This window comes from Bufo gargarizans, chromosome 1, assembly GCF_014858855.1.
Source record: "Bufo gargarizans isolate SCDJY-AF-19 chromosome 1, ASM1485885v1, whole genome shotgun sequence".
Taxonomy (NCBI): Eukaryota; Metazoa; Chordata; class Amphibia; order Anura; family Bufonidae; genus Bufo; species Bufo gargarizans.
In genome coordinates this window covers 570875302-570897126 of record NC_058080.1, presented here as the reverse complement: position 1 = coordinate 570897126, position 21825 = coordinate 570875302, and the positions used below count along the sequence as shown (strand labels likewise).

The 21825-nt window shown below is 41.3% G+C and overlaps 1 protein-coding gene across 1 annotated transcript in view; it reads left to right on the top strand.

The window, feature by feature from the left end:
- Nucleotides 1-14457, top strand: part of RFLNA (refilin A) — a 55074-nt gene extending 40617 nt beyond the window's left edge. The window contains exons 3-4 of the mRNA XM_044290185.1: nucleotides 5150-5259; nucleotides 13753-14457. Of these exons, the coding sequence (XP_044146120.1) occupies nucleotides 5150-5259; nucleotides 13753-14086 (444 nt within the window). The 3' untranslated portion in view covers nucleotides 14087-14457. The remainder of the gene's footprint in view (nucleotides 1-5149; nucleotides 5260-13752) is intronic.
- The last annotated feature ends 7368 nt before the right edge of the window (nucleotides 14458-21825 follow it).

Genomic DNA, 21825 nt, shown 5'->3' with positions numbered 1-21825 from the left:
GTGCGAGTTCAATTTAAAAGTTCGACGTGAAGCAGGAGAATCCCCTCTCTGAGCGATATCAGGACTGGAGAGTGATCTGATATTCCATGAGGTTCATATTTCATTTTCACAATCTGATGACACAAATCGCGACTTGCAAAAGCCAGATCATTACGGGACATTGACCCATAGGACTGGCTAAAACAAGAATAAATTATCCTGTTGCCATAGAGGTGGCGCCAGACATCCACCAGCGCCAGCTCCTGGCGAACAAAGCTCAGAGGAGATCCAGTCTGACCTCGCCCAGACGAGGTAGAGAAATGATCCAGCTCAGGATCAGGTACAGAGTTGAAATCTCCAGCTACTAGTAGCGGGCACGGATTTCTTGTAGCAAGATATTTAGATAATAGAGAAAAAACAGTTGATTTATATGGTGGAGGTATGTAGATAAACACCATTATAATCTCCTTCCCTTTCCAGTACCCATGCAAGAAGACAAATCTCCTTTCTTTATCGATCATTTTATCCACCAGTAGGAATTCCATCCCACCGTGAATATACACACTGACCCCTCTTGCATAAGTAGAGAAGTAAGCATGGTATTCCAGAGAAGCCCATTTTCTCTTCAATGTATAGAGCCTGTCTACTGTTGCATGGGTTTTTAATAATACAACAATTGCCGGCAGATGACAGGCCACCTGATCAAACACCACAGTCCTCTTCACCCTGTCTCCCAGCCCTCTGACATTCCAAAATAGAATATTACGTGGCATAGACAGCAGATAACTGGTAGTCCTGATCCCCCATCTTGGAGAGAAACACATAAGCCTATAAAGCGAGTGCCAATCCCTCCCTCATACCCACCCCCAAAACACCCCCTCCATGGTTGATAAGGAAAAGCACCTTACCCATCAACCTCTTCCAATCCACCAAACCTCCTCTCAACCACTTCCCCCCTAACCTCCCCGCCTCCACCAGCCATATTTTCTTTATAACCCCACCATGTCCAGCCATTGAACGGCATCCGCCTGTGTAGAGAATAAAGGGACCAAATCGTTGTAAACCACCCTCAGTATATGGTCTGCATTGTGCAGTGTGCATTGGATTGTCTGCCTTGAGACATTGCCACCAGCAGAGCCCAGATTCATTAGGATTCACCTTGGATTCTTTTTAACCTCTCCAACTATCCTCTTGGCCAGCACAGGTGTCACGTTTGGCTTCCGACCGCGTCCTCTGAGATTTTCCACAGTGCGGAACATCTTGTATTTTTTGCTCAAATGTAAATAAAAGCTGAGAAATGTTTTTTTTTTTTCCACAATAATGCCTCTTGTACATCGTCTTATTATCTTTTGGGAGACACCTATGTCATTTCCCATCAAAAAATGACTTGCTGGTTGAATAATAGTAACTTTAAGTCTAAATTTGCCCGGAATATGAATAATTATGGGCAGCACTGTAAGTAAGTAGAAGCTGGGCATCCTGTTGCTCAAAAGGTGGTATTAGAGGGGTTTCCCAGAGTAGAATTTTGATGACCTATCCTCCATAATAGTAGAGAAAAAAAAAATGTCCTCAGAATAGGTCATCAATACCAGATTGTAGGATCTAATTCCCGGCAATCCACCAGTTAGTTGTTTGAAAAGTATGCGGCAATTCGGTGTGCATTGTGGCCTCGTCCTAGGCCAGTAATGTCACATTTATCAATTGCATGGCTTATGTTCAGCTCAGTCCTTATGTGCTCTAAGCTTAGCACGTGGATTTGTTTAAGAACACAAGACATAACATTTTAAAGGGCGTTCTACATGATGAAGAGTCACAATGCTATATATACAGTGGATATAACAAGTCTACACACCCCTGTTAAAATGTCAGGTTTCTGTATTGTAAAAACATTAGACAAAGATAAATCATTTCAGAACTTTTTCCACCTTTAATGTGACCTATAAACTGTACCACTCAATTGAAAAACAAACTGAAATCTTTTCGGTAGAGAGAATAAAACTAAAATAACTAAAATAATGTAGTTGCATAACTGTGCACACCCTCTTATATCTGGAAATGTAGTTGTGTTCAGAATTAAGCAATCACATTAAAAATCATGTAAAATAGGAGTCAGCATACACCTGCCATTATTTAAAGTGCCTCTGATTAACCCCAAATAAAGTTCAGCTGCTCTAGTTGGTCTTTCCTGAAATCTTCTAACTCGCATCCTACAGCAAAAGCCCTGGTCCACAGAGAGCTTCCAAAGCATCAGAGGGATCTCCTTGTTAAAAGGTATCAGTCAGGAGAAGGGTGCAAAAGCATTTCCAAGGCATTAGGTATACAATGAGACATAGTGAAGACAGTCATCATCAAGTGGAGAAAATATGGCACAACAGTGACATTACGAAGAACTGGACGTCCCTCCAAAATTGATGAAAAGACAAAAAGAAAACTGGTCTGGGAGGCTACCAAGAGGCCTACAGCAACATTAAAGGAGCTGCAGGAATATCTGGCTGTGTGATACATGTGACAACAATCTCCCGTATTCTTCATATGTCTGGGCTATGGGGTAGAGTTGCAAGACGAAAGCCTTTTCTTACGAAGAAAAACATCCAAACCAGGCTACATTTTGCAAAAACACATCTGAAGTCTCCCAAAAGCATGTGGGAAAAGGTGTTATGGTCTGATATGGTCTAATTCCAAAAGATATGTTTGGTGCAAAAACAACACTGCACATCACCAAAAGAACACCATACCCACAGTGAAGCATGGAACTGGGACCTTAATTAATCTAGAGGGAATTATGAACAGTTCCAAATACCAGTCAATATTGGCACAAAACCTTCAGGCTTCTGCTAGAAAGCTGAACATGAAGATGAACTTCATCTTTCAGCATGACAACGACCCAAAGAATACATCCAAATAAATAAAGAAATGGCTTCACCAGAAGAAGATTCAATTTTTGGAATGGCCCAGCCAGAGCCCAGACCTGAATCCGATTGAAAATCTGCGGGGTGATCTGAAGAGGGCTGTGCACAGGAGATGCCCTTGCAATCTGACAGATTTGCTGTGTTTTTGCAAAGAAGAGTGTGCAAATCTTGCCAAGTCAAAATGTGCCATGCTGATAGACTGATACCCAAAAAGACTGAGTGCTGTAATAAAATCAAAAGGTGCTTCATCAAAGTATTAGTTTAAGGGTGTGCACACTTATGCAACCATATTATTTTATTTTTATATTTTTTCTTCCCGCTACCTAAAAGATTTCAGTTTGTTTTTTTATTTGAGTTGTACAGTTTATAGGTCACATTAAAGGTGGAAAAAGTTCTGGAATTGTTTATCTTTGTCTAATTTTTTTACATCACAGAAACCTGACATTTTAACAGGGGTGTGTAGACTTTTTATATCCACTGTATATACCATATTTTTTGCCCTATAAGACGCACTCCTCCCCATCCCCAAAACTGGGGTGGAAAAGTCAGTGCGTGTTATGGGGAAAATACTAATGAGCACTTCCATGGAGGCCCTGTACTCACAGCTTCCTGGTCCTCGGCCGCTCGCTGTGCTGTGACTGCGCACAGTGTGAGGATGTTGGTCTGTGTCGATTCACAGCTCAGCAGGAAGAAGAAGAGTGCCTGATGTGAGGAGCAGCGGCGACAGCCGGAGCAGGAGAGGTAAGTAGATTTTTTTTAAATCTGATCTGAGCATGGGGGTCATTTACATGGAGGTCTGATCTGAGGTCTGATTGGTGAACTCATGGAGGTCTGATTGGGGGTCATTTACATGGAAGTCTGATCTGAAATCTGATTGTGGGACTTATGGAGGTCTGATTGGGGGTCATTTACATGGAAGTCTGATTTGAGGTCTGAATAGGGAATTTATGGAGATCTGATAGGAGGTCATTCACATAGAAGTATGATCTGAGGTCTGATTGGGGGATGTATTGAAGTCTGATCTGAGGTGTGAATATGGGTTATTCACATGGAGGTCTGATTGGGGTCTTATTGAGTTCTGATCTGAGGTCTGATTGGGGGTCATTCACATGGTGGTCTGATCTGAGGTCTAATTGGGGGATTTATTGAGGTCTAATCTGAGGTCTGATTGAAGGCCATTCAGATGGAGGTCTGATCTGAGATCTGATTGGGGGACTTATGGATGTCTAATTGGGGGTTATACACATGGAGGTCTTATCTGAGGTCTGGTTGGGGGACTTATGGAGGTCATTTACATGAAGGTCTGATTTGAGGTCTGAATAGGGGATTTATGGAGACCTGGTATGAGGTCATTCACATAGAAGTATGATCTGAGGTCTGATTGGGGACGTATTGAAGTCTGATCTGAGGTCTGAATATGAGTCATTCACATGGAGTTCTGATTGGTGGACTTATTGAGTTCTAATCTAAGGGCTGATTGGGGGTCATTCACATGGAGGTCTGATCTGAGGTCTAATTGGGGGACTTATTAATGTCTAATCTGAGTTCTGATTGGGGTTTATTCACATGGAGGTCTGATCTGAGGCCTGATTGGGGAACTTATTAACAGCAGGGGTCTGTTCTGAGGTCTGATTAACATTGGGTTGCGTCTTATAGGGCGTCTTATAGTGCGATATAATACGTACGTGTGTATATATATATATATATATATATATATATATATATATAAAAAAAAGGTGTAACAAAAGACATACAGAAGTAAATCTGATATTGATGACTTATCTTGAGGAGAGTTCATCAGTATTCTAGTGTAAGAAAATGTATTAATTATACAATGTAGATTCAGAATACAGTGATTGTTTAGTATATTGGTAGTCTGCCCCAGGATTACATGTGTCTAGTTCGCTCAGTTGCCAGAGATCCTTTTCTATACGTTTCTGCTGCAATATATTTATTGATTCTCTTATATTTCTTTGGCACTGTTTGCATTTGAAGGGGATCAGATGTAAAGCTACTAAAAATTATCTTGCTGCTCCACTGTAGATATGGCACTGTACAATTCTTTCAGAAAAATATCAACAATTATATGACTCGATGTATTGTGGTATATTAAACAAATTAGGTAAAGAACTTACATGTGGATTTGAATGAGCTCCAGAAAGATTTATTGTCTTTGTTAAGCTTATTAATATATACACAGACAATATTTTTATACTATTGAGAAAGTACTGAGGGGAATATTTCATTGCTCTCCTCTGCAGATTCCATATCTTCTCCTTAACAACTCCCCTCCAGAGTCAAGGCCAAGAATGCACCCGGTTGTGTTTGGGGAAAGCATAGAAGTAAATCCAGAGCCAGTCCAGGAAATCAGGTAAATTACAGTTATAATTTCTTCTCAGTTCTTAATAGCAGCACAGAGCATTTTATTCCCTTCATCAGTGTTATAATCACCCTCGCTGGAGTTCACATGATGTGTGTGTGTGTAACTGGGTGACCAATGCAAAAACTATAAATTATTTATATTACCCAATACTCAATACTGCCCCTCAATACTGCCACCACTAAGGTTTGTTTCAAGACCTCACACTCTTATAGAAAACCTTCAGTTAACCCCCTCTTATCTCCACAAAATCCCAGTTAGTTACTTAAAAGGGTATTTCCATCACAGACAACGGGGGCATGTCCCACCCCCGAGAACAGAGCGGGGAGAGTGGTGGCTGGAGGACCCAAGCGCTCTCCCCATACAAGCGAATGGGAGCGCACCGCGCTTGCGCTGCCACCGCTCCCATTCATTTCTATGGGGCCAACGAAAATAACCGAGCCAGAGCTTGACTATTTTCGGCGGCCCCATAGAAATGAATGGAGGGTGTATGCCATTGACACAGTCACATAACCCTTATTATCCAATAGAAACTTGCAGGCCTTTTAGTTTTGACATATACAGTTACACCAGGTTTCCATAACAACTCAGCCAGCTCAGGCCATTGTGGAGGCCACTGTTACGGGAGCCAAATGCTCTGGATGTCACTGTTAAGGGGGCGGACCACTGTGGGGGGGGTCACTGTTAAGGGGATGTACGGCTGTGGAGGTCAGTGTTAAGGGGAAGATCGCTGTGGAGGCTCACTGTAAAGGGAGCGGGGTACTGTGGAAGTCAATGTTAAGAGGGTGAGGCGCTTTAGAGGTCACTGTTAAGTGGGAGAGCTCTGTGAAGTACACTGTTAAGGGAGTGGGCCACTGTGCAGGTCACTGTTAAGGGGGCGGTGCGCTGTAGAGGTTACTTTTACGGGGCCAGGGCATTGTGGGGTGACTGTTAAGAGGGCAGGCCACTGTGGAGGTCACTTTTAAGGGGCGGGCTACTGTGTAGGTCAGTGTAAAGGGTGCTGGGCACTGTTGAGGTCACAGTTAAGGGGGAGGAGTTCTGTTGAGGTCACTGTTAAGGGGATGAGCTTCTGTGGAGGTCACTGTTATGGGGACTGTGTACTTTGGAGGTCACTGTTATGGGGGCGAGGTGCTGGAGATGTCATTAAAGGAGCAGGCCTCTGTTGAGGTCACTGTTAAGTGTGTGGGCTGCTGTGAAGGTCAAAGTTTAGGGGGTGAGCTGCTGTGGAGGTCAATTTTAAGGGGCAGGGTGCTGTGAAGGTCAGTGTTAAGGGGATAGGGCCGCTGTGGAGAACACTGTTATGGGAGCGGGGGGCTGTGAAGGTCACAATTATTGGGGTGGGGCACTGTGGAGGTCACTGTAGAAGGGGCAGGCTGCTGTTGAGGTCAAATTTAACCGGGTGGGATGCAGTGGAGGTCAAATTTAAGGGGTGGGATGCTGTGGAGGTCACTGTTATGGGGAACACTGTGGGAATATTTTAACATCACGCACAAACATTAAATGAAATAGTGGAAATATACCCATGCGAAGCCAGATCATCCAGCTAGTACATATATATATAAAAATTCATTTTTGTCTGTCTGTTCTTTATGCGCAGTCAAATGACTAGACAGGTCTGCACCAAATTTGGCACATAGGTACATCATGTGTTTCGGGGAAGGTTTAGACCTGGTCTCAGCTCTCTAAAACTTAAAATTTGACATCCATAGCACCTCGCCCCATAACAGTGACCTCCACAGCACCACACCCCCTTAACAGTGACTTCCAACAGTAAAGAAAAATGTGACTGTGTGAATGGCAGTTAGAATGTGAATGAAGCTGCAAGGTCCTATAAAAATTTTTTTGGGGGAATATCTCAGGAACGGTTCTTGAGGCAAGGAGGCAGGTTGTTGTGAAATTCTTATATTAGGGGGACAGGGTGCTGTTACTTTTATGGGAATGCAGTGCAGTGAGTGGTCACTATTAAAGGCGAGGGGCCCTGTGCAGGTCAATGTTAAGAGGGTGGGATGCTGTGCAGGGCACTGTGAGGGGTTACTATTAAGAGGGCGGGTCACTGTGGAGGTCACTGTTAACCTCGTCAGGACACATGACGTACCGGTATGGCATGTTGTCCTGGTACTTAAGGACACATGACGTACCGGTACGTCATGTGTATTTCCAATCACCGCTGCCCGCCGAATCATTGAGCAGGCACCTTGGCTAAATGCCAAGATCGCCGCAAACCGCAGGTCAATTCAGACCTGCGGTTTGCGGCTTTTACCTGCGGTTGCGGTAGCGGGGGCGGTGCCATCGGGTCCCCATGCGGCTGTAGGGGGAACCCAATGGCTGCCTTCCGGTGACGAGCCTGTGAGATCCAGCCCCCTGGATCTCACAGGCTGGAAGCTGTATGAGTAATACTCACTGTATTACTCATACAGCCAATGCATTCCAATACAGAAGTATTGGAATGCATTGTAAAGGATTAGACCCCCAAAAAAGCTAAAGTCCCAAAGTGGGACAAAAAATAAAGTGAAAAAAAAGTTGAAAAACTAAAAATTTTCCCCCCAAAAAAATTAAAAGTTGAAAGTAAAAATAAACAAAAACGTCATTTTCCCCAGATGAAGTTAAAAAAATTGGTAAAAAATAGGGGGGAAAAAATATACATTAGGTATTGCCGTGTCCATATCGACCGGCTCCATAAAAATATCACATGACCTAACCCCTCAGATGAACACCGTGAAAAATGTAAAATAAAAAATGTGCTAAATAAACCATTTTTTTGTCACCTTACATCACAAAAAGTGTAATAGCAAGTGATCAAAAAGTCACACGCACCCCAAAATAGTGTCAATCAAACCGTCATCTCATCCCGCAAAAATCGTACCCTACCCAAGGTAATCGCCCAAAAACTGAAAAAATTATGGCTCTCAGACTATGGAAACACTAAAACATGATTTTTTTGGTTTCAAAAAAGAAATCATTGTGTAAAACTTACATAAATAAAATATATATATATATATACATATTAGGTATTGCAGCATCCGTAATAACTTTCTCTATAAAAATATCACATGGCCTAACCCCTCAGGTGAATACCGTAAAAAAATAAAAATGGATTAAAAAAAGCAATTTTTTGTCACCTTACATCACAAAAAGTGTAATAGCAAGCGATCAAAAAGTCATACGCACCCCAAAATAGTGGCAATAAACCGTCATCTCATCCCGCAAAAATCATACCGTACCCAAGGTAATCGCCCAAAAACTGAAAACATTATGGCTCTCAGACTATGGAAACACTATAACATTATTTTTTTTGTTTGTTTCAAAGAAGAAACTTTGTTTTAAAGAAGAAACTTACATAAATATAAAAAAGTATACATATTAGGTATCGCCGCATCCGTGACAACCTGGTCTATAAAAATATCACATGATCTAACCCGTCAGATGAATGTTGTAAATAACAAAAAATAAAAACGGTGCCAAAACAGCTATTTCTTGTTACCTTGCCTCACAAAAAGTGTAATATAGAGCAACCAAAAATCATATGTACCTTAAACTAATACCAAAAATACTGTCACCCTATCCCATAGTTTCTAAAATGGGACCACTTTTTTGGAGTTTCTACTCTAGGGGTGCATCAGGGGGGCTTCAAATGGGACATGGTGTCAAAAAAAAACAGTCCAGCAAAATCGGCCTTCTAAAAACCGTATGACATTCCTTTCCTTCTGCGCCCCACCGTGTGCCCGTACAGCAGTTTATGACCACATATGAGGTGTTTCTGTAAACTACAGAATGCGGGCAATAAATATAGAGTTTTGTTTGGCTGTTAACTCTTGCTTTGTTACTGGGAAAAATGGATTAAAATGGAAAATTTGCCCAAAAATTTAAATTCTGTAATTTCATCTCCATTTGCAAATAACTCTTGTGGAACACCTAAAGGGTTAAAAACATTTGTAAAATTAGTTTTGAATACCTTGAGGAGTGTAGTTTCTTAGATGGGGTCACTTTTATGGAGTTTCTACTCTAGGGTTGCATCAGGGAGGCTTCAAATGGGACATAGTGTAAAAAATAACAGTCCAGCAAAATCTGCCTTCCAAAAACCATATGGCATTCCTTTTCTTCTGCGCTCTACCACATATGGGGTGTTTCTGTGCACTACAGAAATAGGGCCATAAATATTGAGGTTTTTTTGGCTGTTAACCCTTGCTTTGTAACAGTAAAAAAAATATTAAAATGGAAAATCTGCCAAAAAAGTGCAATTTTGAAATTGTATCTCTGTATTCCATTAATTCTTGTGGAACACCTAAAGGGTTAACGACGTTTGTAAAATCAGTTTTAAATACCTTGAGGGGTGTATTTTCTTAGATGGGGTCACTTTTTTGGAGTTTCTACTCTAGGGGTGCATCAGGGGGGCTTCAAATGGGACATGGTGTCAAAAAAAACTGTCCAGCAAAAACTGCCTTCCAATATCTGTATGGCATTCCTTTCCTTCTGCGCCCTGCCATGTGCCCGTACAGCGGTTTACGGCCACATATGGGGTGTTTCTGTAAACTAGAGAATCAGGGCCATAAATATTGAGTTTGGTTTGGCTGTTAACCCTTCCTTTGTAACTGGAAAAAAAATATTAAAATGGAAAATCTGCCAATAAAGTGAAATTTTTAAATTGTATCTCTATTTTCCATTAATTCTTGTGGAACACCTAAAGGGTTAACAAAGTTTGTAAAATCAGTTTTAAATACCTTGAGGGGTGTAGTTTATAGAATGGGGTCATTTTGGGGTGGTTTCTATTATGTAAGCCTCGCAAAGTGACTTCAGACCTGAACTGGTCCCTAAAAATTCGGTTTTGCTTCTAAACGTCTAAGCCTTGTAACATCCCCAAAAAATAAAATATAATTCCCAAAATGATCCAAACATGAAGTAGACATATGGGGAATGTAAAGTATTAACTATTTTTGGAGGTATTACTATGTATTATAGAAGTAGAGAAATTGAAACTTGGAAATTTGCAATTTTTTGCAAATATTTGGTAAATTTTGTCTTTTTTTTAAATAAAAATTATTATTTTTTACTTAATTTTACCAGTGTCATGAAGTACAATATGTGACGAAAAAACAGTCTCAGAATAGCCTGGATAAGTCAAAGCGTTTTAAAGTTATCACCACTTAAAATGACACTGGTCAGATTTCCAAAAAATAGTCTGGTACTTAAGGTGAAATAAGGCTGTGTCCCAAAGATGTTAAAGGGGTGTAAAGCTGTGGACGTCACTATTAAGGGGGAGGGGTGCTGTAGAGGTCACTGTTATGGGAAACACTGTCCATACCTTTTAACCTCACACACATAAATGAAATAGTTAAAATATACCCATGCAAAGTCGGGTCATCCTGCTAACATATATATATATATATATATATATCCACATCGCGTGGAACAAAACATCCAGAGACGGGGGAAGGGGCAAGGGGGGGAGGCAATAGTAGGCCATTATTATTGCATTGTACTCATTTTGAGCTAAAAATCATTTTTTCATTTAAAAAATGTTGATCCCTTTTCTCTGTACAGCCTTGTGATTCTCTATTATCAGGTTCTGTATTTATACTCTTTCCGTCAGGCAGCTCAGCTGACGGCTTTTTATCTCTGATGTCCTAAACACTCATTATAGCTCAATTCTTAAGTTAAATATGTGGCTTAGGGCTCTTTCACACTTGCATATTTCTTTTCCGGCATAGAGTTCCGTCATCGTGGCTCTATGCCGGAAAAATCCTGATCAGGATTATCCCAATGCATTCTGAATGGAGAGAAATCCGTTCAGGATGCATCAGGATGTCTTCAGATCAGGACCGGAACGTTTTTTGGCCGGAGAAAATACCGCAGCATGCTGCGCTTTTTGCTCCGGCCAAAAAACCTGAAGACTTGCCGCAAGGCCGGATCCGGAATTAATGCCCATTGAGAGGCATTAATCCGGATCCGGCCTTAAGCTAAATGTCGTTTCGGCGCATTACCGGATCCGACGTTTAGCTTTATCTGAATGGTTACCATGGCTGCCAGGACGCTAAAGTCCTGTTTGCCATGGTAAAGTTTAGTGGGGAGCGGGGAGCAGTATACTTACCATCCATACGGCTCCCGGGGCGCTTCAGAGTGACATCAGGGCGCCCCATGCGCATGGATGACGTGATCGCATGGATCACGTCATCTATGCGCATGGGGCGCTCTGACGTCATTCTGGAGCGCCCCGGGAGCCGCACGGGCGGTAAATATACTGCTCCCCAGTTCCCCACTACTACTATGGCAACCAGGACTTTAATAGCGTCCTGGCTGCCATAGTAACACTGAATGCATTTTGAAGACTGATCAGTATTCAAATGCTTTCAGTTCACTTGCGGTGTTACGGATCCGGGTACACGACGGATCGGGACAACGCAAGTGTGAAAGAGCCCTTAAAGTGGCTATATTAAGTATGACCTTTTAGTAATTTAGAGATAATGGTTATTAGATGACTCTCACAAAGTGAAAGTACGATTCATACAGCTAGACAGGTAACCCTTTGTGACAGAACAGCTAAATATTTTTAATAAAGACCATTTGAAAAATGTTTTGTTAGCCCAAAATGAGTAAAATGCAATCATAAAAAAATTGCCCTTGAAGGTGTGCATAGCTTTTAGAAGGCCTGTTAGTGTTAAAGGGTTATGCCCGTTGTTAGAAATGATCCCCTATCCATGGGATAGGAGAAAACTATTAGATCGGTGGGGGTCTTACCGCTGAGACCCCTATAGATCATGAGAATGGGTGCCCCGTATCCTCTGCAGCCCCCTGAAACAAAAAGAGCAGCCAGTCAGGAATCCATACGGCCACTCTATTCATCTCTATGGGAATTCCGGAGATAGCCAAGCTCTGTACTCGGTTATCTCTGGAACTCCCATAGAAATTAATAGAGTGGCAACATGCATCTGCCACCGGCCACTCCATTCATTTCAGGGGGGCTTCAGGAGATACAGGGCCCCTGTTCTTATGATCTATTGGGGTATCAGTGGTAGGACCCCCACAGACCTGATAGTTATGCCCTATCCTGTGGAACAAATGGAATACCCCTTTAAGGCTTGTTTACAGTCAGTAAATACCCAGACTCCTTACCATCTCCAGCAGCCTGTTGCGGCAGGGAGCAGCCTGCTGGAGATGTCTGGATCTGGCTGTGCCGGACACTACCTGACACCCGCCAACATCATTGACTATAAATTTAGACATTTTGCAGTTTTACTCCACTATGTCCAGTTTAGGAGTGGGGAGAAAGTGTCCATGGCTTATTGGAGCTAGTATTATTGCCTGAGGTGTTTTAAAAAGTCTCATTTTTTTCTCCAGTAAAGGAGTGGTGTAGAAAGTGGAGTAACATCTCAAGATAGAAGTGGTACACTTAAGTGCTATCTACTATGTAAAAATAGTTTTTCATTTGATCTTTAAAGGGGTTCTCCAGGAATTAAGAAAATTAAAATACTTAAATATTGTGTTATTATAAATATACCGGTATTCCCAAATACATTTCATTCTTTATAATGGCTCGTTTTGTCTGAAGAGCAATCATTAGGAGAAATAAAATGGCCGCCATCCTATTGGTACACACAAAACCTGTCCTAATCAACCAACAGCAGGACAAGTTACTTCACAACACTGAGATAAATTGCTGCCTCATCCTCCTCTCTGCTATGCTTATCAGGAATCATGATCCTGAATATAGCTGATAAGATCTTCAGCTGAATTTCTGTAAGAATAGAGTTAATGAGGAGACATGAAGTACAGAGAGGAGGGTGGAGGTGTGGATAATGAGCAGTAGCACTTGTATGCAGTCTCCATTACCACAGTCGTTCCATCCTCTCTTTATTTCACTTTTTTAATTCCCAGAGAACCCCTTTAACTGTTTGTGTAGCTGTGTGAATCTTACTTTCGCTTTCAGTTTGTGCTACATCTAATAAACTAAATTACTAAAAGGTTATAAACACTTTTTAAGTCACATTCTTATCAGTGAGATAAAAATACAGAGCTTGCTGCTAGGCTGGACAGAGAAAGAGGTTCAACATTTTTAAGAAAGGGCAATTGAAAAAAATTTTTTACCTCAAAATGAGTACAATACAATAGTAAATACAATGTCCCCAAAGGTGTACATAACCTTTAAAGCTACACCAGCTGATTGAACATTGTGTGAGATTTTGATACATTTGGGCCAAATTATGGTATTTGGCCCACATTTTGACCATGTAGACTCCTGCGAATTTGATTTCAAAACATTCCTTAAATGATAAATTCCCTCCCACTATATGTTCTCACAATGAACAAGAAAAGGCACACGGGTGGTACTGTCTGCACACTTCATTATTTATGAGCAGGGACACATTTCTTCCTCATGTAGTTTGGACCATGTTATAATCCATACTTATACTGTATATGCCAGATTTTTTTCAGACTTTTTGAAAATTTCACTGTTACATGGTTTTATTATATTCAAATTTCTATTTCCAGGTGCAATTCAGAAATAAAATATGATTCAGAGAAGCACTTTCGAGATCATGTGTTTTATGCCCCAATTCCAACTGTCACTTCTTTCAGTGAAACAATTATCTCCACCCCAAACTGCACGTGGAGAAATTATAAATCTCAGCTACTTTTTGAGCCACGCAACAAGCCTCTGAGGTTTCAAAGCACAACCATCATCTATCCAAAACATGCCAAGAACATTTACAGAACAACGCTCAACTACAACTGCGGGGGGCCAAAAAAATGGTTTGCCTCCAGTGTACATCTGGAACTGTGTGAGGAAACAAGCCCTTGTATCATATACACTGATGATCTGTAATCCAGAAGCAGGTTTATCACCATCTTTTTAAAGAGCCTACATCGTAACATTGCGAACATCGAAGAGAGGATCTACAGTCTGCATTGGAAATTCTTTTTGACTATGAGTGAAACTGAAGACTTAGACGCTGGAACTGGGTTAACCAGTATGATTCTTATTGATAATTTCTTGTATTTTTTCTGTTTTTTAATGTTTTTAGGTCATATGTGAAATCATAAAGAATTTGACTCTAATCAGAAAAATTTGTTGAAAGGGTGGATTGAGATTTATTGTTAAGTCTTGAATGGATTCAAAAGTTCCTTTGACTTTCATGCAGTGTGTGATCATCTAACAATCCCTGCTATGACCCGGGGTGAAACTAGGGAAATAATCCCTCAACAGAAAAAGTGCTCAAAGTTCTATAAACTTTTTTGGGGATACAATGTGTACAAGAGAAGCAGGTCGGGTGGTCAGCTCTTATACAGAGGGATCTGTGCAATGGGTAGCTTGGCAATTTATCAGCTGCTGAAACTATTAAGAAGTTGGAAACATTTTGAAACTTTTGCAAGTTAGTTAGAGATTAGAAAGGCTGATTTTGTGAAGGAATGGCATGTCCTTTCCAAGGATAATTTCCTCTACCACTAGTTGAGGAACCAGTACATTTTACCTAATAATATGTTGATGGAGAACTGTGTTTGAGACAATAACTTAACACATTTATTTAAAGGGAAATATATCAGTGGCCTGAACACTGACCCAGGGCAAATATACCGTAAATTGACTTATCGGTTAAGTAGTCAAAAAGATGTACTTTCCTAATAAAACATGTAAATCGCCACCGTTTATCACCATGTAATTTTTAGATGCAATATTCTATGCAAATTAATTTTTTAATCTATCTGTATAAAAGTGGTAACTCACACTAGGGAAAGATATAGACCACAGATAATTAATAATAAAATTGTTATAGAGGGACATTGGAGCTCTTTATGAAACTGCTTTTAATATATTTTAAGAAATTAATCATCACAAAATTGTGGTCCTATGTAGATAAAAAAAGGGGATTCAAGGGCAGATATTCACTTAAGGAAAGGTCTTATTTGTTGGTTTGTTTGGCTTCATTTGTTCTGTTTTACATTCCAGTATGAAAGAGTCCTATAGTTTTGTACATGTGAGGATTTGTATGTACATTTGGTATTTATTTGTTCCTCGGATTGGACATGAGCTCTCAAATAGCTTGATGATTTCTGATCTACAGCTATTGAAAACTGTTGGAATTCTACATAACATATTTTTGAGGTGTATTTTCCTATTGTCTATAATTGTGGATAATTGCTGTCTGTGATCTCAAAGTTTGTATAGTGGAATGGTTATTCATGACATGTGCAGTATGTTAACAAGTACCACCAGGCAATTCCAAGAAGTGGACAATACATGACTGGTGTACAGAAGATGGTACTTTTCAGAATGACTTATGAATTGTAAATGGATGAGATGACCTTTTAAAGTAAAATGCAACAGTAACAGCATTGAGTGTTAATGAATAATAAACTTTTTTGTTTTTACATACACAAATCAAAATTACATTTTTTTTATTTATTTTTTAAATTACCATTTTATAATAGGGAACACCATAGGGAAGATTTATGAATATTGGTGCATTCGTGTACCAATCTGTGCCCCTGTGAAGTGTGCTCAATGTTGGTGAAACCTGACATAGACTTAAAAGGACTTAACACTTTGATCAAAGGGACATTTGATGCATCATTGAAGCCCCGGCCACTTTTTACCAGACTTGTTTGTATGTGTGGCACAGGGGATTCATAACTTAGATGTTCAGCCAAAATGTGTGATTTTTTTTTTCAATACATTCGTGCTGAAAATAAATTGATAAACCTTGCCCTTCTGTATGTTTTTAAAATTCAACCAGTTGAAAACACAATGCTGTACATACAATTGTTACGTTTCTGCAACATGGCTTCTATAAGTGTGTTACTAATTTATATGTTTGCAAAGTGAATTTCCAATGATATGTATAACCACCAACCACCAATATATTTATTGCATATTCATTTGTTTCCTTGCTTGTTATTTAGTTATTAATAGTCTAACACAGATAAAATTTGGGATTGCTGCTGTCTTAGTGAATTATTAGTTACTTCTGGTTTCTCCTGCCCTACAAATTATACATGCTAAGGATGCCACAGTAGAAATGAGCGAGTAGAGATTCATACGAATCGATTTGTTCATCAACAAGATTTCTTCACCTGCGAGGTGTTCTCTCCGCTGGACATCTCGCCTGGTCCTGACAATCTCGCGCTTGTGCTACTGTTCCAAGTAGCACACAAGTGGATAGTCTTGGATTCTGCTACCAGAGCAGTGACTGTGCATGCGCCTCTACACTCCTGGGTAGAAGTAGTCGCTGCTCCAGAAGTGGAATCAGTGCCTCTGCGATTGCACCACTACTTGGAGCGGCAACCCAAGCACAAGATTGACAGGGCCGTGTTAATCAAGCGGCAGGGGGATTCTTCATCAGAAATCTTGTTGATTAAATAATTGATTTGTACTGTATGCCACAGTTTATTTTTTGACAATTACCAACACATTTTAGAATCTGAGCACAATCAACACATTTTAATGTTGAAATGATAATATTTAGCAAGATCACAAAGTGTGTAGAAAAACAGCAGATCTACATATACTTTCAATGTATATTATTAAACAAATGGCTAGAGCATACATATTGAGGCTCATGTTCAAAAATATATATTTACCAACCATAAAATGAAAGAGAAAACACATAGCCGGAACTATCCTTTTATAAGAGAAAACATACAATAATTTGGTGGTACTCAATGCAACAGTGTTAATCCAATGTGAGTCCGGAACAAAAGAGATCCAAAGCGTGACACTCACCATAAAAATCTTCCTTTATTTAATCCAGAGTGCACATACAGTGCACATACAGCAAGAGAGCAGCCCTACTCATCTGCATCAACCTCCTGTGCTTGCTGTATGTGCATGCTTGATTAAATAAAGATTGTTATGGTGAGTGCAATGCTTTGGATACATTTATCAACTAAGTGAAAATACAGTAGGTTAAAGGAACCCTCTAGGCAGAATTCATACACTTTACTATGCATAGTACAGGACATGAGGGGGTGGAGCATGACACAGGGATTCAAATACCACAAGGGAAGTCACGCACCTCCCCCTCAGTTCCAGAACTAGTCATAACGCAGTGAGTCAGATTTTGTCTACAGTTCTGCTTTAAAAAATGATAAAAAGTGTTTCCTTATTATTGGACATCTCTCTGATGGATTTGTTTTTTCAGCCTAATGATGGCTTGTTTCACTGATAGTGACAGCTCTTTGGATCTCATCTTGACAGTTGACAGCAACAGATTCCAAATGCGAATAGCACACTTGAAATGAACCTTTTATCTGCTAATTGTAATTGGGATAATGAGAGAATAACACACACCTGGCCATGGAACAGCTGAGAAGCCAATTACTTTTGGTCCCTTAAGAAGTGGAAGGCGCATATGAAAACTGTTGTAATTCCTACACCGTTCACCTGATTTGGATGTAAATACCCTCAAATTAAAGCTGACAGTCTGCAGTTAAAGTACATCTTGTTCGTTTCATTTCAAATCCATTGTGGTGGTGTATAGAGCCAAAAATGTTAGAATTGTGTCGATGTCCCAATATTTATGGACCTGACTGTGTATATATACAGTACAGACCAAAAGTTTGGACACACCTTCTCATTCAAAGAGTTTTCCTTATTTTCATGACTATGAAAATTGTTGATTCACACTGAAGGCATTAAAACTATGAATTAACACATGTGGAATTATATACATAACAAAAAAGTGTGAAACAACTGAAAATATGTCATATTCTAGGTTCTTCAAAGTAGCTACCTTTTGCTTTGATTACTGCTTTGCACACTCTTGGCATTCTCTTGATGAGCTTCAAGAGGTAGTCACCTGAAATGGTCTTCCAACAGTCTTGAAGGAGTTCCCAGAGATGCTTAGCACTTGTTTTGCCTTCACTCTGCGGTCCAGCTCACCCCAAACCATCTCGGTTGGGTTCAGGTCCGGTGACTGTGGAGGCCAGGTCATCTGGTGCAGCACCCCATCACTCTCCTTCATGGTCAAATAGCCCTTACACAGCCTGGAGGTGTGTTTGGGGTCATTGCCCTGTTGAAAAATAAATGATGGTCCAACTAAATGCAAACCGGATGGAATAGCATGCCGCTGCAAGATGCTGTGGTAGCCATGCTGGTTTAGTATGCCTTCAATTTTGAATAAATCCCCAACAGTGTCACCAGCAAAGCACCCCCACACCATCACACCTCCTCCTCCATGCTTCACGGTGGGAACCAGGCATGTAGAGTCCATCTGTTCACCTTTTCTGCGTCGCACAAAGACACGGTGGTTGGAACCAAAGATCTCAAATTTGGACTCATCAGACCAAAGCACAGATTTCCACTGGTCTAATGTCCATTCCTTGTGTTCTTTAGCCCAAACAAGCCTCTTCTGCTTGTTGCCTGTCCTTAGCAGTGGTTTCCTAGCAGATATTCTACCATGAAGGCCTGATTCACACAGTCTCCTCTTAACAGTTGTTCTAGAGATGTGTCTGCTGCTAGAACTCTGTGTGGCATTGACCTGGTCTCTAATCTGAGCTGCTGTTAACCTGCGATTTCTGAGGCTGGTAACTCGGATGAACTTATCCTCCGCAGCAGAGGTGACTCTTGGTCTTCCTTTCCTGGGGCGGTCCGCATGTGAGCCAGTTTCTTTCTAGCGCTTGATGGTTTTTGTGACTGCACTTGGGGCACTTTCAAAGTTTTCCCAATTTTTCGGACTGACTGACCTTCATTTCTTAAAGTAATGATGGCCACTCGTTTTTCTTTACTTAGCTGCTTTTTTCTTGCCATAATACAAATTCTAACTCTAAATTCTATTCAGTAGGACTATCAGCTGTGTATCCACCTGACTTCTCCACAACGCAACTGATGGTCCCAACCCCATTTATAAGGCAAGAAATCCCACTTATTAAACCTGACAGGGCACACCTGTGAAGTGAAAACCATTTCAGGTGACTGAAGCTCATCAAGAGAATGCCAAGAGCGTGCAAAGCAGTAATCAAAGCAAAAGGTGGCTACTTTGAAGAACCTAGAATATGACATATTTTCAGTTGTTTCACACTTTTTTGTTCTGTATATAAATCCACATGTGTTAATTCATAGTTTTGAGGCCTTCAGTGTGAATCTACAATTTTCATAGTCATGAAAATAAAGAAAACTCTTTGAATGAGAAGGTGTGTCCAAACTTTTGGTCTGTACTATATATATATATATATATATATATATATATATATAGGCTGTATAAAAATATCACATGACATATAGAGATGTCCCGAACTATTCGCCGGCGAACAGTTCCCGATGAACATCGCTTGTTCGGGTTCGCCGCGGCGGGCCAACATATGCAATGTTCGGTCCACCCCCTATTTGTCATCATTGAACAAACTTTGACCCTGTATCTCACAGTCAGCAGACACATTCCAGCCAATCTGCAGCATATCCTCTCTCCCAGAGCCTCCCACCTCCTAGCAAAAAGCAAGGACAGCATCCATCTTAGATTCATTTGGAAGCTGCAGTGTTAGTGAGAGCAGGGACAGTGCAGCTGCTGCTGATTTATAGGGAAATCCATAGCTAGGCCAGTGTATTCAGTGTCCACTCCAGTCCTGAAAGACTCATCTGATATGCTGTAAGGACAGCACCCCAAAAAGCCCTTTTTAGGGCTAGTACATCAGTCTGCTTTTTTTTTTGTTTCTCTGTAATCTAATTCCAGTTGCCTGCCAGCGTGTGTGTCAGGCCCACAGCGTATACTGTGCCCACTACTGCCAGTGCCCAATGCCGACACTCATATCTGGTGTCACAGTAGCTTGCATTTAAAAAATATATATTTTTTTCACTGTAATATAATTGCAGTTGCCTGCAAGCGTGTGTGTCAGGCCTACAGCGTGTACTGTGCCCACTACTGCCAGTGCCCAGTGCCACCACTCATATCTGGTGTCACAGTAGCTTGCTGTCACGGATGGTGTTGCAGAAAGCTGGAACTTATAAATAAACATCCGACTGGCTTGATCCCAAACTAAGGAGCATATGGGTGAGCCCTATAAAACCACTAGAGCTCTCCCTGACTACTATGCCCATGCAAAGGTCTTTATGGTAGACGATTGCATGTCCACGTACCTCATACTATGTGACACCTGAAAACCCTATAATAGTGAGGGGTCACGACCACCGGCTCCCTGCACTTAATACAGACGGAGTCAGGGTCACATAGAATGAAGCCAGCAAGGAAACACAAATAAAGGAAACAGACTTATCTGAGGAATCAGCAGAAGCAGCATCCAGCAGTGAACACAATCCAAGAAGAAGTATAAACCGCAAAGTGAGGCAGTATGGGAGGGAATATAAAGGGAGACAATTCGTGTAAATAGGTGACAGCTGGGAGAAGGAAAGGAGATAACAAAGTGAAACCAAAACGAACTTCATGCAGGTAGAGAAGAACATCTAACAGACCTTCTCACAGAAGTGGCAGTGTACTGTGCCCACTACTGCCAGTGCCCAATGCCACCACTCATATCTGGTGTCACAGTAGATTCCATTTTAAAAAAAACAACACTTTTTTCACTGTAATATAATTGCAGTTGCTTGCAAGCGTGTGTGTCAGGCCTACAGCGTGTACTGTGCCCACTACTTCCAGTGCCCAGTTGCACCACTCATATCTGGTGTCACAGTAGATTACATAAAAAAAAAATAATAATAATTTTTTCACTGTAATATAATTGCAGTTGCCTGCAAGCGTGTGTGTCAGGCCTACAGCGTGTACTGTGCCCACTATTGCCAGTGCCCAGTGCCACCACTCATAGCTGGTGTCACAGTAGTTTGCACGCATAGTACAACTAATCGGGAAAAAAATGACAGGCAGAGGCAGGCCACCCCACAGGGGCCGTCGTGGTTGTTGTGCTGTGATTTCCTTTGGCCCTAGAATAAAGCCCAGTGTTCAGAGGCCACGTACCCTGAACTCGAAAAGTTCTGAGGACATAGTTGACTGGCTAACACAGGACACCCAATCTTCTACAGCTTCCGCTCGGAACCTTGACGCACTATCCTCCTCCAGCTCAGTTTCGGGCACCTCTCAAGTTACCACTCGCCCGCCTGCCGCCACCACCAACACTAGCACCACAGCTGCTTCACTTGATCTGTCAGAGGAGTTATTTACACATCAGTTGGAAGAAATGAGTGATGCGCAACCATTATTGCCAGAGGATGTAGATAACAGGGATATGTCTGTCAGGCAGCATTACACACATGGACGTACGATGTGATGATGATGATGTTGTACCCGCTGCTGCTTCCTTTGCTGAGTTGTCAGATACAAGTGAAGCGGTTGATGATGACGATGTGTCCGTGGATGACATGTGGGTGCCAGCTCGAAGAGAAGAAGAACAGGGGAAAAGATGGGGAGACAGAGAAGAGGAGGAGACAAGTTGGAAGCATGGGGAGGTCGTCGCAAGGAGCTAGTGTCACAGTCAGACAGCATGTATCGGCACCCAAGGTCAGCCAGAGAGCACGCCAATCAACGCATGCTGTTGCCACCACCAGAATACCGTCATTGCAAAACTCAGCAGTGTGGCATTTTTTTTGTGTGTCTGCCTTTGATAACAGCAATGCCATTTGCA